The 17,653-nt window shown below is 34.8% G+C and overlaps 2 protein-coding genes across 10 annotated transcripts in view; both read right to left on the reverse strand.

Annotated features, from left to right (window-relative positions):
* The window catches only part of RABGAP1L (RAB GTPase activating protein 1 like), a 789,965-nt gene that overhangs the window by 440,406 nt on the left and 331,906 nt on the right, over positions 1–17,653 (reverse strand). The window lies entirely within an intron of this gene.
* The window catches only part of GPR52 (G protein-coupled receptor 52), a 29,459-nt gene continuing 11,806 nt past the window's right edge, over positions 1–17,653 (reverse strand). The window contains exon 1 of the mRNA XM_082395597.1: positions 1–17,653. This exon is cut by the window's right edge and continues 11,806 nt beyond it. Coding sequence (XP_082251723.1) covers positions 13,951–15,036 — 1,086 coding nt within the window. The 5' untranslated portion in view covers positions 15,037–17,653 and the 3' untranslated portion in view covers positions 1–13,950.

Below are 17,653 nucleotides of genomic sequence, written 5' to 3' on the forward strand. Positions count from 1 at the left end.
TATATATATATATATATACACACACACACATACACACATACACACACACACACACACACACACACACACAGTAAATGTCAACATAACATAATGTATAGAAAAGAGTTAATACAGCAGGCCTGAGACTGCCTGTCCTTAGAACAGCCTCCTTGTAAGGCTGGCCCTTGGCTAGCTTCTGGAAACTTGGCTGATAAACATTTCCCTACAATCATATAAAGCTTCCCCTAAACGACAAGGATGATTCATTATGCCTGGACTGTTTGTGCAAACAATATGGTTTATGTGAAATATCTGTTCTTCTGGGAGCCTGGGATTCTGGTAGGTGCTGGGTAAAGGATGCCTACATGACCAGCCCTAAGTAAAATCCTTGAACACTGAGTCTCTAATGAGATTCACTGGTACACAACACTTTGCACGTGTTGTCACAAGTAGCTGGAGGAATTAAGTGTATACTCTGTGACTCCATTGGAAGAGGGCTCTTAAAAGCTTCTTCTGCCTGATTCCCTTTGCTAATTTTGCTTTATATCCTTTTGCTGTAATAAATCTTAACCGTGAGTACAACAATACACTAAATCTTGAGTCCTTCCAACAAAACACCAAATCTGAGGATGGTCTTGGGGACCAATGACAAAGATAGTTTGAGACAACATCAATTACCTGGATTTACACATTAAAGATGTTTATCACATATGCAGATGGCAAAAGTTTAATGAATATATTAGAAGATACGATGACGTTTCAAAAAGGCTGGAACAACTGAGCCAAGTCTAACATGATGAAATTTAAGAGAGATAAAGATAGTCTAAAATTGTGTTTAAAAAAACATGAACTGGGCTTCCCTGGTGGCGCAGTGGTTGAGAGTCTGCCTGCCAATGCAGGGGACACGGGTTCGAGTCCTGGTCTGGGAAGATCCCACATGCCACGGAGGGACTAGGCCCGTGAGCCACAATTGCTGAGCCTGCGCATCTGGAGCCTGTGCTCCGCAACAAGAGAGGCCGCGATAGAGAGAGGCCCGCGCACCGCAATGAAGAGTGGCCCCCGCTCGTCGCAACTGGAGAAAGCCCTCGCACAGAAACGAAGACCCAACACAGCCATAAATAAATAAACAAACAAATAAATAAATAAATTTTTTAAATAAAGCAAATAATTTAAAACAAAATGAACTACTGTGCATGTAGGGAGAAGGACATGTAATTAAGTAGGTATGAAAAAGACCTAGGGGTTTTTTGAAAATAAACTCAGTATGTTAAATGGTAAAATATAACTATCAAAGATATCTAATTTACTTCTGTGCTGAAAAAAGCAGTATGGTATGTAAACCAAGGGGAAATAATAACTCCATTATCCTCTGTTACTGGTCATATCGCATACAGAACATTACATTCATCCATTTAAAGAAGAATATATTAGAGCAAATTCATGAAAAAGCTGGTGATGAGCTCCAAAAACATATTTTACAAGGAATGGCTCAAGACTAAGAGAAGACTAGAGATAGAAACAATGATTCTACTAATGTATACAGAAGGTTCTTGGGTAAAATAGAAATGTTAATTTTTTCTATATAATCACAGTGAGAAGAAACAGAAAGACATTCATTTCAGCTGAATATAAAAATTATTCCGAATCCAAAGTTACCCCAAAGTGCATTCACCTACCTTTAAAACACGTATTCAAAGCCTACCAAGTCCACTGAATGTGGATTTTGGACGGAAGAATTCAATTAGAGTAGGTAGCTATATTAAATGATACCTATATTAAATAACCTTTCATCTCTTCTAATGTACTCTTTTCCATTGCTGCCTCATATATACTCTACTAGAAAGGCAGGGGGAAAGGATTTTGATGTAATTTTCAGTCCAACCAATGCTCAACTGAGTGGGGGAGAAAAGGAGAAAGACCTCAAAATGCAGTTAAGCCAAACAATTAAATTGAATTCAACTCAACAAATAAATGACTTAACTATAACAGAGAGCACTTTATACTCAGCTCAACAAAGAACTGAGTAGCCTATATACAAAGTACTCTGAGGAACCAGGGCAATGTAAAAGACAGAACAGGGAGAAAAGATGCAGACTTACAAGCATCCCCCGCTCCGCAGACATCCACAGCAGGTGTGCCAGCTCCAAAGTGGTAAAGCCACCCACTGGCTTACCACAGCTCCAGTCACCACTGTGGGAACTACACCCATGGTTCTGTGGGTTAGAAAAATCCCAAGTATCAAAACCAGGCCTGGGGTTCTCAGCCCTTAACAGCTGAAGTCTTGATGTCCACATACACCCCAAAGACACAGGCCTCAAAAGTCTCTGCTTAGGAAAAGATCCTCCCTCACAGAGGCAGAAGAATACAAGGGGGAAAATGTTCTAGGTCTTTCTCAAACTCCAATATAGGCAGCTGTGTGGCACACACCACATGCAATGAATAGGAAATGCTGAAGACAGTACCAATAACGGGACAACAGCATTGTCAGAATTCAACATTCTTAAAATAACACCTGGTCTTAACAAGGCAGCAGCACAGAGTAAATGGTGAGCTAATAAAAGTGAGAAGATGACCTGAGCTCAAAGGCTTTTTTTTTTTTATGTTTCTTTAGTCTCTTTTATTTTTTTATATTTTTTTAACATCTTTATTGGAGTATAATTGCTTTACAATGGTGTGTTAGTTTCCGCTTTATAACAAAGTGAATCATCTATACATATACGTACATCCCCATATCTCCTCCCTCTTTGAAATAAAGAATTTGAGTACACTGGTTTAAATGAGGCTCAGCAGGCCCATCTCAGTTTTAGGTTTGTTTGTTTGGTTGGTTTTTGGTTTTTTTAGTGCAAGGAAGAAAAATACCACAAAAAACATATTAAGCAAAGCAACCTCTGTAGGGGCTCAGAGGGGATAAAGTGAAAATCAATTCCCTTAATTTACTTGTTAATTAGAATTGCTGCTGGCAAGTTTGTGGTGAAGCAAGGTAGGTTGATAGTTACTGGTATGAAGATAAACCGGCTCACTTCTTTTGGAAAGTAATTTGGCAGCTTGTATAAATAATCTTAAAATATTTTCATAAGTTTGACTCAGTATTTCTCTTTCTTAAAAATTCTAAGAAAATAATACTAAATAGGGACAAAGTTTTATTTATAAAGATGTTCATAAAAAGTATTCAATAAAATAGAAAAGTCCTTAAGATATAAATAACTACATTAAAAAATCCTTTACATAGAAGAAGTCCTGGTCCACGGTGGAAAAATGGAAGGGGAAAAAAAAAATGAAGAGTTGCTATATCTAAGTATATATGGGTAATGGAATTATGGGTGATTTAGTCTCTTTTTTATCCTTTTAAATATTCCCTGTATTTCCTTAAGGAGTAATATTTCTTTAAAAATTAAAAATAAAAACAACTAAAATGAATCTTGATTGAGGATGAAAAAATGGAAATTAGCTATGCAGAAGGGATGAGAATTAGAAAAGGCAGGATTTTGAGATACGTTTTCAGCAGTTAGCTATAACTTGTCCTTTTATAGAGTTGTGTGAAATTAAAAAGTGCTAATTATGGAAGGGCAAGTTGGTGGATATATAAAGAAGCAGAGACAATATCTTAACACTCAAATTATCTCTATAAAAAATCCTTGAGGTCTTCCCTTAAAGTCTTCCAGTCTACTGACTGTTCCAAAAAAGGCAACAATAATCCTAATAATCCTTCGAGATCTTTCATTTAAAATCAACTAATGGAAACCTGACAATTTACTATTTTTTAACATCCAGCTTTACAAGAAATTTTCCTTTCATTCATTTAGAGAAAAATATACAATAAATAAATTATTATGGTGTTCAGCCAGACTATATGGGTTCAAATGATGGCTCTCCTACCTCTGATATGGAAAAGTACCTAGTGCATGGAAAGCATATATAACTGTTTGCTTTTATTCTAATGAACCAAATGAAGTGTGTCTTCAAAGAAGTTTCAAGATCATTTATTCATTTTCTCACCCATTTGACTAAACTTGAGGAAAACCAAAACGCTCTGACAGGTTAGTTTAAAACACCTTTGACAACTGACAATGTCAAACACCATAAAATTCTTTTTGATGTAGGCACTCTTAGCCATGAGTGCAACTATATCCATTAATTTTCTCACATATATTACCAAGAGCCTACTAATAATGTTATCTATAAATGCAGAATTATAAACTCTCTTTTTAAATTTTTTTTTATATTTTGGCCACGCAGCGCTTGTGGGATCTTAGGTCCCCAACCAGGGATTGAACCCCGGCCAGGGCAGTGAAAGCGCCAAGTCCTAACCACTGGATTGCCAGGGAATCCCTATAAACTCTCTTAAATCATATACATTTTAGAGTTGCATACAAGTGTGGCTCTTACATAGCTAGATCTTCTGTTTCACTGCCTATTAGAGCACTACAAAAGAGGCCTGCTTATTTATAAGTGAATCAATTTGTTCAGACTATAAGGTTATCACTTACTGAAGGAAAGTTTAACAAATGCTTTTGATATTTGAAAACTACATTCAATATTAAGTATTATTGGCTCCATATTTAAAGGTAAAATAATGTATGACTATATACATTAGCAGTTGAATAAAGAGACTAGGAAGTAAGTTTCATATGCAAAGAATTTTAGCCAAATAGGAAAAGGTGTAAATATAATAAGTATGTAGATTAACTGTAAAAGGTAAGAATTAATTAATTAGAAAGAATAGTTCTTTGTTTCATTTAGAGTGAGGTAATCGGTTGACAAACCACTGGAATCATAGAGGTAGACTCAATATCTATGGTTTTACCCATATGCTGGAAATTTTCCTGATACTTGGGTGAATCAGGTTGAAATTAACAATCACTCCTCCTTATGAGATCCTTAGCAATGATAAAAGCACAATGTTCTATTACTGTGAGTACCATGTACAAGGTATATATAATGTCTTATATCAGGGGTCAGTAAATGTTTTTCTGAAAGGGCCAAATAGTAAATATTTTAGGTTTTGTAGGACATAAAATCTCTGTCACAACTACTTAACTCTGCCATTCCAGTATGAAATATGAAGTCAGTCAGAGGTTGATTTATAAATGAATGGGTGCAATTATGTTTCTATAAAAGTTTATTTACAATAGTAAGCAGTAGACTTTGTCAACTCCTATCTTATACTATAGTTACCTATATGTGGTCCATCTATCCCCTATTAGTCTATATGCTCTTAGAGAACTGAAAACCTGTTTTACTTATAAATCTCACTGTCTTGCATAGAATTTAGTATAGTCCCTGTATAGTTTTTACACAGGAAAATCCTGATAAATACTTAAGGAACAAATGCATAAATGATTCTATTAATCAAAAAATATCAGGTATACATCATATGATTAGCTTAGTAGCAGACAAATTAAAACCTGCCTGTCACTAAAAAAGCCTTCATAAAGTAAGATTCATCAATAATCAGATGACAAATATTAGGGAAAAGCTAGTAGTAGTGGTCTAGGATGATACCTGAGTTGGTAGAACATGTCGTCCCCATGTACAGTCCCTGAAGCTACTTCTACCCATGTTAATATTCTTGTCCTAATCTCAAAGCTTATACCTAACGATTTTACTCCAATTAGATTTAATCCATATAAAAGAATATTTTATTTTTAATATACTGTATCCCAAAGTTATTGTGTATTTCTCTCAACAATACTATGTTAAACAGTGAACATTTCCTTTCCTTTCATTTTAATAACTTCTCAAGTATCCCAAGGTATCTTCTGAGACTAAAGCATCTAAACACATGGCTAAATATTTAGGTCAATTCATCTTTTAAAATAAATCAATCCCTCTAATTCTTCAATCTATTGCATTGTTCCTAAAATCTCTCCCTCAAATTCTACAAATTAGATAATCTGCCCCCTTGCTTGCTTCCCACAATTCAATAAGTTATTCTTTGGACTTAAAAGCGTCCAGGAGTATCTGTAGAACCACAATTCATGTCACATAAAACACAATCAATAAATATTTATTGCCCTAATTTGTTGATATGGAATGCAAACATATCTGGTTAATTCAGACTGCAATAATATGAATTTTGCAATGACTCATCTTGCAAACCCTTTTAATGAGTACCGTAAATTAAATAGTCATAAATTCTCACAAAAATCTTAAATGTTTAAGGCAACAAACTTCAAATAACTCAGTAGAATGCAGTTATATTCAACTGATGCATGTACTTTCGAAACTAAGGAAAGGTTTCATCTAAGGACATTTATAAGACAATCCTGTGTTAGCCTAATTTGAGTTCCTTTAATTTTTCTATAAACATATTATTTCATTGAAAGAAAACTGAATTATATATTAATAAGGTTTTAGGTAAAACATCACTAATTCAGACTGTTCTCTCTGATTCCCTGAGTTCTATTTTTTAGACTATACACAAACATATATAGGACTTTATAAAGCACTGTAGCCAGAAATGTCAAAATCTTTTCCATCATAATGCTTCAGAAAAACCCATCCTATTATGACTTCAACAACATCACAAGTCCATTACAAAGAACATTCAGAACACAAAGTGCACAGCTATGACATGTTTACTTTTCAGAAGTAGTTATATGACTATAGTAGTGTGTTTCTGACAATTCTTCATCAAGGTTATAGTTTTTAAATACATAACTAATACAGCTGAATTCAGTCTATATAGCTCTCAATAAATTCAGCAGATGTTTTCAAACTGTTACGTTTTTAAAAGGAGAGATAAATTTTCATTACCCTCTACGGATAAGAAATTGCTTTAAGAAATATCAACACAATTAGCAGTGCTGAGAATACATCTTATTAAAAATTTCCATGACCTCAAAATCCCACCTTCAACATATAGTCAACCTTAAGGTAATCTTTCCCACTTTAAAAATTAAAAGATAAAATTTTATATGGAATTTTCCTGTATCAACTAAGTCTTCATTTGCTACTGAAGGAAGAAGGGTCAGGTCACTCAACCACCAGCCATCCATAAATACATTATTCAAGAACTTTATCACAGGCAAAACTATTGCTGCACAAGACATATGGTCAGTAGTATCTCTATCTGGTTATGTGATCTCGTGAGGGTCACTTAAAAATCTTATCTCAGATTTCTATATGTGAAATGAGATAGGGCGTACTCACAGAAGCTTTTAGAATACATCTAATTCATAATGCCGAGGGCATTTTACATGTTCAAAAGCATTTTAAGCTTTTTCGAATTTTAACGTGCAGCGTTTTCTAATAATTTCTTAACACACTTGATAGGAGAGGCAGGTACTTGTCTCCATTTTCCTCATTGCACACGGAATCATTTGAATATATCTCATAGTAACATTCCAAAACTAAGACATCATGGGTAATCTCACCAAAGAATGTTACTTCAAATCCTAATAAGTTTTCTACTAAAAAAAAAATGTGTACCTTTAACTATGGCAAAGTAATTAAACACTCTACAATGACTGCAAATTGAGCATGCAGGGATTTTTTTTCTAAGTTTGTAACATTGGTAAAATCATTATAACAAATACACACATACCCACATGCACACACCTTTATCTTGTCCCACAAATAAATGCTACCACAGGATGTCCTGGACTTCAAAATCTATAAAAGTCAATCAAGGTATAGTCCTCTAATAAATTTTAATAGTTTGCTCAATGATAAGTGTTAAATCACATTTAGAAACTGAGAAAGTAGGGCTGTAAGTGAAGCTGATGATTGAAATAACAGAAGCCATTACAAGACCCATTTAATAATAAAACACTCTAAATATGAATCTTTAAAATGTACTTTTCCAGGTTTATCTCCAAGTAAATACATCTAAAAATCCAGTAAAGTTTTAAGACCTTGGACATGTAATAAGTGTTTAAAAAAATTGTGTTGGGGAAATAGAAGCAGAAGTGTGATAAATCTAATCTTTGGGGTGTCAAGTTTTTCCTCAGATTCTGTTTGAAGAGAGCAAAAATTTAAATGCATATTTATTTGTAATTTTTATTACATTTTAAAATCTAACTTATGGCAAGAACATTTCACAAAAACCTAGATATACATTATACAGAAGCTGTTTTCTTGCAAATAAGAAACTATGCTTTATTTTGAAATTGGTAACTTAAAGCAATTTTAAAGACAGAATTTTGAACCATCTTTTCCTTGCCAAGATAATAAATTGAAGAACAATCCAAATATAATTTAACTTGTTAAAATATTAAAACAAGGATTTTCAGGATTTTTTTAACCTGCTTCTTCACAAATTATATTTTAACCTTAGCAAAATCTATCATTTATAATATCAATTTTACCAATTTACTATTTTTAATTATAAAACTCCTGGAAGAGTAAATGGAATAACTGTGAAGAGGCTATTTACTATTATAAAATGCATAATCTAATACCTATTTTAAACTTCAAACTCTATTAGAAACATAAGTAAATGTTTTAAAACTGTATTTTACACAGAGTATATACACGAACACTTGCTTGTGTCAGGCATAACCTCAGACAAATGCACTGGTCATGCTACAGTCTGCACTGCATTCAAAGATACATTTTGAATTTTAAAGAACAGGCTATATAACTTTGTACTTGATTTGTTGTGTGTGGGCCTTCCACCTAAAATAATGCCACCACTTTGAATTTATAAAGTATATCTGGGCACTTTTTACCATCATCAACATCATTTATACTTGCTTAAGTAGAAAACAGTAAAATTGGAGTCAAATTTCTAAAGTCAAAGATAAATGTGATTTCTCTTGCATAAAAGAGCATTTGGGGAAGTTTTAGAATTTAAGCAAATATTTCCATTCAATAAGTTCTACCATTATGCACTATGTTTCTTGATATTTATCACCAACATATTTTAAAAATTTACAATCTCCGAAACTAATCTGGTGGTCCCGTTTACTATAGTGAAGATACTGATATCACATATGCCTTTCTGCTATCAGACATAACAGACTCCTGCTGAATTTATTACTCTGATTTTCTTCACCTTCATAGGGAATCATATATAAAAACAGAATAAAAGTTACTATTAAAAAGTTATAGATATGATCTTTGGGGATGGGGGACTGAAAGCAGAATCTTGCCTATCTGTGAAATGCAGTTAACACACCAGCGGGACCCTATTTCCCTAATGCAAGGTCATCCTTCTGTTATTTGAAGATGTGAAAAATGCTAAAAGGTGCCATCAACAGTGCATTAAAAAAATGGTGCAGTAGAAAAGTGGTAGGTGATTGAGATCCCTTTCAGATTCAGCAAATAGCACTTCAAACTGATTGCGCTGAAGCAAAATTACGTCAAGGACATCTAATATCATAAGCAGAAGGGCATCAAACTTCTCTAAAAAGTTTACGTGAAATAACAAATATTACACAAGTCAGAAACTGCATAAACTGTCTTCAAAAGAATATAGTATTGAGACAAAATTGGATAATGTTACTTGTAGAATCAACAAAAATTTTGTGAAACATCAAAATATATTTTAAACAGTCAGCATTCTTTTTAACAAAACGAGTTTCCCATTATAACATAAGTAAACGCTCACTGTAAAAAACTTTTAAACAGAATATTAATAAAGAAGAAAAACCTAATCACATCACTTTTAATATTTTAAAAGACAATCATTTACACTATTAAATAAAGTTAAAATCTTTTAAATTATAGAGCAAAACTAGCCCTGGATAAAACTTTCATATATAAGAAACACTGAAAAGGGGATTTATATTTTTTTCTTTTCAAGTCATTTTGTTTTCCTCAGTGTCTATATATTTGGTTGATGATTATGCAACTTTCTACATATCCTTCTAATCTTCAAGTTTTACTCAGGGAAAAGAGCAACTTTTGGAACCTATACATCAGAATAGAGCATCAACTCAGTAACATAATCTCCTGTGCATTGTGATGGTCCTACCTGGACACAAATGATGCTACGCTCAGCATGTTATACAAGCAAATTCCCCACATCTTAATCTTCTCTGTTTATCGCATATTTATAACTTTTTCACATCTAATGATTAGCTTCCAGGGTAGGGAGAGACAGAGGAAAGTCATTTAATTTAAGGCAGCAACATCATTTCTAATCTTCATTATAGAAGATACATGTAGAGCGAATCTATTTATTAATCTTTGTTTCTTCGAGGTAACATGTACATGACAAAATACTTTAAATTCCATTTTAGTAAATGAGGAAAACTAAAATGCGAAGACAAATGGCAAGATATTCCTGAACAATGCTTTCCTTCTATTGCCAACCTGATGAAAGAAAAATATTTAAGCATATTTAATACAATAAAGTAAGGAGGTAGGTTAATCTCAGAATCATTCCTGTCTCATCCCATCATCTGCTTGCTGGATGCCTTTAATCTCAAATGATGTCTTCATGAATAACTATTCCTGGAAAATGAGCTGTCAGAGATTATGGAAGTTTTCTACATTTAAAAATATCTGAGTTTAGGCCAAAATCTGAGTTTAGACAGATTTGGGGAAAAACGCCATTTTAGAAAACTCTAATTGTTATAAAATACAATTTTCTTAAATTGCGATTAGTGATCTTTAAGTTTTGATGGCAATAAATCTGGCATCCACAAAGATGATAAAACAGGAGCTACCACATTCCAAATACTTTCTATGTGTCAGGAGCCATGCTGAACACAGAGATTACTTTATCTCATTTAGTCCTCAAATCCAGCCTACTAGGAAGGTACAAGTCTCTGGATCTTCCTGATGAGAAAACTGGAGACGTGGAACATTCAGTATGTTTCCTAGGGCTAAACAGCTTATGAGGGCCAGGGTTTCAGTGCAGGTTTCACAAACTAGTAGGTTATAAAGCCTTCCAACACTATATAACTTTAGAAACAACACCACAGATAATAGAACCTTTAGTCATAGACTACATCATTATTGTTTGGTTGTCATTTATAACCAAATTGGATAATTACCATAGAATACAGTATAATAAGAATAATGGTTATGCTTTCTATTCTTAAAACATATTCATCTAAAAGACAGAATAATTTCAAAATAAGTATTATTATATAAACACATATTAAAATATGTCAAAAGCAAGTTAAGTGGCTTGCCCTGGAGTTGCACATGAAACATTAAAATAAATGAAGAATCTAAACCGAGAACTCGCCTTCTAGAGGCTCTCCTTTCAGCCTAAAACAGAGATTTCCTTCTCCACTCTTTTCCTTCAAAACACATTTTTCTCAATAGGAAATTTATAGAGACTTGAAAAAGATATTCAATGAAAACTTAACAAAAAAGAACAAAAGTAATGTCAAGGGAATGTCATGCCCCAGGGTTTCAGTTTGATTGAAGACTAAACTGGTAAGTGTGGGCTTACCAGATTGCTACTTTAATAAAAGAGATTTTTAAGATCAAGGAAAAAGGTATCACAAGGAAAGACCTGAAGCAAAAGATTTAAGTGAGAAAAAAAGAAAACTCAAACAAGTTCTGGAGGGAAAAGGTACAGACAGAGGTACAAAGGTCTGGAGGCTTTGGGGGGAAAAGGCAGCATAGCATAATGGTTAATTGAGTGTGAATGAACCTCTACCACTGATTAATTGAGTGACTGACCTTGTATAAATCACTTTTCTTTGGTTTCCCCATCTTTAGGATGGGGATAAAAACAGTACCTATCTCCACGGGTTGTAGTGAGGATTAAATGTTTTCATATATGTAAAACTTCACACAGTGCCTGGCATATAATTATTGTTATTAACTACCATGCGGAAAAGCCAGAAGAGGAAATTGCAATAAACGCAGCCTCAGGTTTTCTGTACAGAGGATCTATGGAGTCTTTTCTAATTATACTTACACACCAAACTAAAGGATCAAAATCTGATTCCCAAATAATACACATAATGTTGAAAGTTCTATTTACGCCACCTGAAAAGTCAGCAGCATTATGTTTCCTTGAAGTTTGTTTTCCTTAAACGGGTCTGAACTCAAAAGGCACATTTCAACTTATCCAAGATGTCAATGGCAAACGGGATGAGAATTAATATAAACAACCCAAACCACAAAAATGTGAAACAAATTTTGATTCCCCAACAGTAAACTCTTATTCTAAGTGTTTTATTAAACTGAAGCAAAGTCTGATTTTGAATATGTAGAATACTGTTTTATTCTTTATTTTAAACCTTCCTTACATGTTTAAAAATATACATGGGTTCAGAACAACCTCAATAAAATGATGACATTTCTTTTACTAAAAGACCTCTGAAGTCAAACCACCAGTGTGCAAACATGGTTGGCTTCCAATTTGAAGAGTCATAGGCACATTTCACTAAATGCATTTCATAAAATAAAGAAATAAAAAATGCTGAGAAGAAAAATACTCAGTAGTTTGATATAAATTTTAAAATATCTGTCAGGCAGGAGACTTACGGTAAAAAAAGTAAGATTTAGATGTTTCAGCAGTTACACCTGCTTCACTACTAATTTCCCAAATGCCGTTTTGCTACATCTAAACCCCTGACAATTTACTACACAATGCCATGTAGCACACTAAAAAATAAGTTAATTTAATCTCTGAATATGAAAACAGATCATTACAAAAGAAAATACTGACAGTTCTTACCTGTATTTGATAATTAAGTATATTTTATTCTCAGCATCACTAAGAATGCAGCTTGGTCTAATAGAAATATCTAAATAACAACTACACAAAAGTATTTTTCTCTTAAAAGAAGTTTTTGTATATTTTTGTCCAATGTTGATGACTTAAGCAACACTGATCTATATAGTGTGCTAAGAAGACATTAGGCACAGATCACATAATGTAATTTACATTTTCTTTGTTGTAAAAAATATAGTATGTGCAAATGCATTATCACACAAATAATTAGCAGACACAACAATAAGCTTTGTAAATCTAACACAAAAAGGTTAATATTTTACTCTTTAAAAAAAAAAAAAAGGACACAAGTAGCTTTAAGAGCAATACCTCACTTCTGAGTGAGTACTCTGCATCTGCATTAGAATTATTTGTGAATTATCTTAAAGAAAAACAAAGCTTAACTATAGCCCCTGCAAAAAACAAAAAGACACCACTTTGGGCACATGAACTAATTCAAAAGAAAACAAATAAAAAGGTTTCCCAAAGCCATTAAAAATACTTAACACAATATCTCAAACAACCTATAGAATGCTTTTTTGGAAGGAATAAATCATTCAACATTATGACTTTTATATAGCAGATTCTTTCATTAGCTAAGACACTTCTGGATTAAGGTACCAAAGGATGCAGATCAAGAAAAATGGAGAAAAAAAAAAAATAGGCTGTTAGGAAGGAGGAGGGAGCATAATTTCACCTAGAAGAAACAAAAATACTGTTTCTTTTTGTTCATAGCAGAAATTTTGTGCTACGGATATTATAAAAACGCAAGCAAAATGGTTGTGTGGCAGGTAATAAAATACAATGCTTATTATGCATCCTCCATGGAGAGACTGTTTAGGGATTGTAGGTAAGTGAGTTTAAACAAGTACACTTTGATGCAAAAAATTATACTTTACCACATATATAATATGTAGCATTTTTCTGTAAAGGGCAATTTATGTAAATAATTTCCACAAACACAAAGAGAGTGAGAGAGACAGAGACAGACAGAATGAGAGAGACAGAGACAGAGGACAGAGTCCAGTCAGAGAGAGAGAGACAGACGCCAGGGGCTTTGCTCACGCCCTGTGGAAGATCTGAGGTACTTTTCCATCCTCAGTGCTTGATTTTGCCTATTACTGCACATTCATACTCACACACTACAGTTATCTCACGAGATTACCCTCTATACATCCTTTTCTTCAGGATTTTTTTTTTTCCATGAAAAAAACACCTTTAGTCCCTTCCTCTCATAGTCAACTATTCAAGTAAATATTTCTCTAGTGGCAAATTTCCAGATGAAGCAAGAATACAATCCCAAACTACTGTCAGATTACATTTGATTTACTGTGTAGTTTTCTTCAAATAGAGCAGGAATTAGCCCGTTTCCTAGGTTGGGGGTCTCGTGCTTCCTGATCCTTCACACACATACAAGACGTGCACATCGTCTCGGACAGTCTTCGGAGGCCTAGCCGGAAAACACTGTTGGAGAGGCTGTATATTACACAGTTACAAAAACTATTACTTATAGCAAGCCAGGTTGTTAGGAAGGACAGTGTTGGATTGTCCAAGACCCGGGAGCTTTCTAGAAGAAAGTATATGATATACGGGAGCCAGAGCACGTAAAACACACTGGTTATCCGAAACAAAACCATGGCGTAGCGACGGTCAGGGCTATGCCCAGTCTCTCCAGAGGCAGCGACTTCGTGGCTAGGGAATCGGGCCCTCCGGTCATTTATCTCTTTGGTGTGCTGCCGGCAAATTGTGAAAATGTGGAAGTAAGTGAAGCAGACAACAAAGGCAGCAGGAGCATAAAGTAAACAAACAATAAAGCCAGTAAAATAGGCACTGGTGAGCCAAGAGGTGGCACACCATTCAAAAATGTCACCGTGGTAACCAGGTTTCCCCCAGCCAAAAAAGGAAGGCAAGAAAATTAGGCAAGAGTAGATCCAGATTAAAACAATGCAAATTCTCAGGCGACAAGGGGTGACCAGTTGATTGTAGGAAAGAGGCTTGGTAATTGCAAGATAGCGATCCACACTTATGCAAGCAAGACATGCCATAGAAACACTTTTTAGAACTGAGATGATATATCCAAAAACCTGGCAAGTCAGTGACTCGTGGATACCTGTGGAGTAGTGGAGAAGTGAGAGAGTAGGAACCAAGCAGCTAACTCCAACGAAAAGATCAGCATATGCCATCGTCTGAATGAAATAGCTGGTCGTATAATGGTGTAAGAGTGGAGCACAGTGAAAGACAAAGATGACCGTTAAATTCCCAGCAATGATTAGAAATGTCAGCAAGACAATAACAACTGTCTCGAAGATGCAGACATCCACCGCACTGTAGTGGCCAAATCCAAGTGGGCAAGAGTGACGTTCGGACACATTCAAAATGCCACTGCTCATGTTCAGGATCCTCCATTCAGTCCATCTGGATTCATTCATGGCTTGGAATTAAAAGAACCTGCAGCTTTGGCTACAGCAAGCAGGTGCCCTGCCTAGCATCTGCTAAACTCTGCCCATGAGTGTCTCAGAATCAGCTTCAGTAGACAGTGGCAGCGCTTCTGTCACAGCTGAGCATCCCAGGGAGTACTCAAGTCTCTTCATCAGCCTCAGTGCAGCAGTAACACACCTCAGCTTTGGGAGGGGGGAGGAAGGGGGATAAGCTAGAAAGGAGGTGAAAAAAAGGTCACCGATTAGCTTCCTCCGGTGCTTTCAAACAACTTTTTGCAGACACAAGGCACTTCTAGAGAAAATGGACTTTTTAATAATACCTTGCACTATGAAAAATTAAATCTGTAAAAGAAAAAAAAGCAATTGCCAAAGGAAGAAAAGCTCTTGTGGGCCGTTTGTTCTCCTCAGAAAGGTAGTTTCTTAGGGATCGACTCGAAAGAGTGAGAAAAAAAACCTTAAATAGGCTCAGGCTTCCTGTTTCATCTGTCAGGAGAAATGGATTCATATTTTAGAATTTAAATAATTAAGATCTCAGATTTGGTTGGAAAGCTAAGAAAAAGTTCATTGTGGCAAAGAGTGTCTTTGGCTCAGTTCAGGGTTTGATGCTGGTGGGTCAACTTTATGATCCATTTCTCTCTCTTTTCTCTCAAAAGCTAAGAACCCCCTTCTCCAACAAGATTAATTCTAAAAGACTCATCTCTACTGGGGCACAAAGGAGCAGAACAGCGGTAATGGACTCCAGATTGCCCTGTAACTCTCATAAGAGAAAAAAAAGCATACTTCCAGTAGAGAAGATAATACACAATGGGTCAACACTGACAAAATAGGAAAAACTTCTGAAGTTTTAATTCTGCATGCATTTTTTAAGCATTCAGATGAAAAGCGTTTTAGTCCATTACAGTTACTGGTGCTACCACCAGCATCGTAATTTATACTCCTTCCTTTTCAAAAGGAAAATAAAATCATTTTTGCTATTAATTTCAGCATCAATAACTGAAAACAACCTTCATTATCTGATACACCACCTTCCTTATAATGGAGCATGATCATAAAATATACAGCTCAAAGTTATTTCTCACCTTTGCAACCACACTTATATCTCACAAATATATGTAAATATATATGAAATTTAGACAATAGAAACTTTCCTATATCCTCTGAGCTTCTGACTAGAAATGCTGCCATTATTTATTACTTAGGTATTTCTAGTAGGCTTTCTAATCTATATTGCTATATCTTTTCTGTTTTCATTAAATGATTAACACATTAAATCATTACTTCAACTAAACCTTTTCAAAGTGGAAAATTACCTTGTTTGTTATATTTGCAGTTATATAGCAGCCATATGTTAAGAAAATGCCTCTTCTAGTTCTGTATTCTATTTTGAGCAAGTGCTCAATTAATACAGGGGCCATTAGATAGGTTATAAGATGTTCTTGTTTTAAAATACTTCTAAAGCATCAAGATGAGTTTAAATCCTAGAGTTTGAAATACTGAAAGACTGGCAGGATAGAATCCATCCAAAATGCTTCCAAGGTCATTCTGATATGAGGTTAACATTTGTCAAAAGTCTTTTTTAAAGTACAGGCATTTCAGAGAGTCTCTTGTCAGTCTTTGCTGTCATACCTTTTGAAGAAAGAACATGCATTATAAATAGAAACATCTCCTTCAGGAACAATGCAGGAGCTTAACAGAAAGCATTCTTCTTAAAGTTATTTTCTTGTGCACCACCAAGTCATTCAGGGAAGTCCTTCTTCTTTTATAATAATAGCCACAGGATATTCCTCCTTGCACATTCCTAGTTTCACTTATCACAAAATAGTTCTTGTTACAGGAATAAAACAATGCTTCTCACCTACATTCACTCTTATCAGCTGCTAGGCTGGGCTGCTTGATTCAGAAGTCCGATTTACTGTGATGCAGTTACCGAGATGCTGTCGGTGTATTCTTCACAGTCTCTCAGTATCACTGCCTCCACCTGAGTCGAAGCCCTGCTCCTCCTCCTCATCCTGAGCTGATGCAGAAGAACTCACCATCAGAAAGGTGACTCGGTCCTCCTGCCCCAATCAACAGCACAGCCAATGGCTACTGCAGCTGAAACTGTCACTAGGTAACAGTTGCCAGGCACATGCAGGCTTATAGACTTACTCGGCAAGCTCCGATCAAGATTGACAAAAGAACACAATGGAACTGACCGATCCTTATAACATATTAATGACATGTATGAATTTCTAGAGGTATTTTCCTTATAGCATGTGTAAAGATTATTTCCTATGAGCAGGACAGAAAAAAAAAAAACCCTGAGATACACCTTTAAACCCTGTAGAGAAACTACCACAAGGTACTAGGACACTAAAAAGTCAGCAGTAATCTAATGCTCATTGGCAGAAAAAACCTATTAATTATTAAAAATCATCTAAGTCTTCATGAACTCAAGTGATAGAGCTACTATTTTTACTCTTTAAAATATATTATATTTTGATTAACAGAAGTTATTTTGTAATCTCTCCAATCCCTGCCACACCCACACTAAATTGCTGAATCTGATGTATTTAACTGTACAAACAAAGTATTGGAACTAACACCTCTATAAAATCTACTTGCTGGA

This window comes from Balaenoptera borealis (genome assembly GCF_965194805.1).
Source record: "Balaenoptera borealis genome assembly, chromosome: 1".
Lineage (NCBI taxonomy): Eukaryota > Metazoa > Chordata > Mammalia > Artiodactyla > Balaenopteridae > Balaenoptera > Balaenoptera borealis.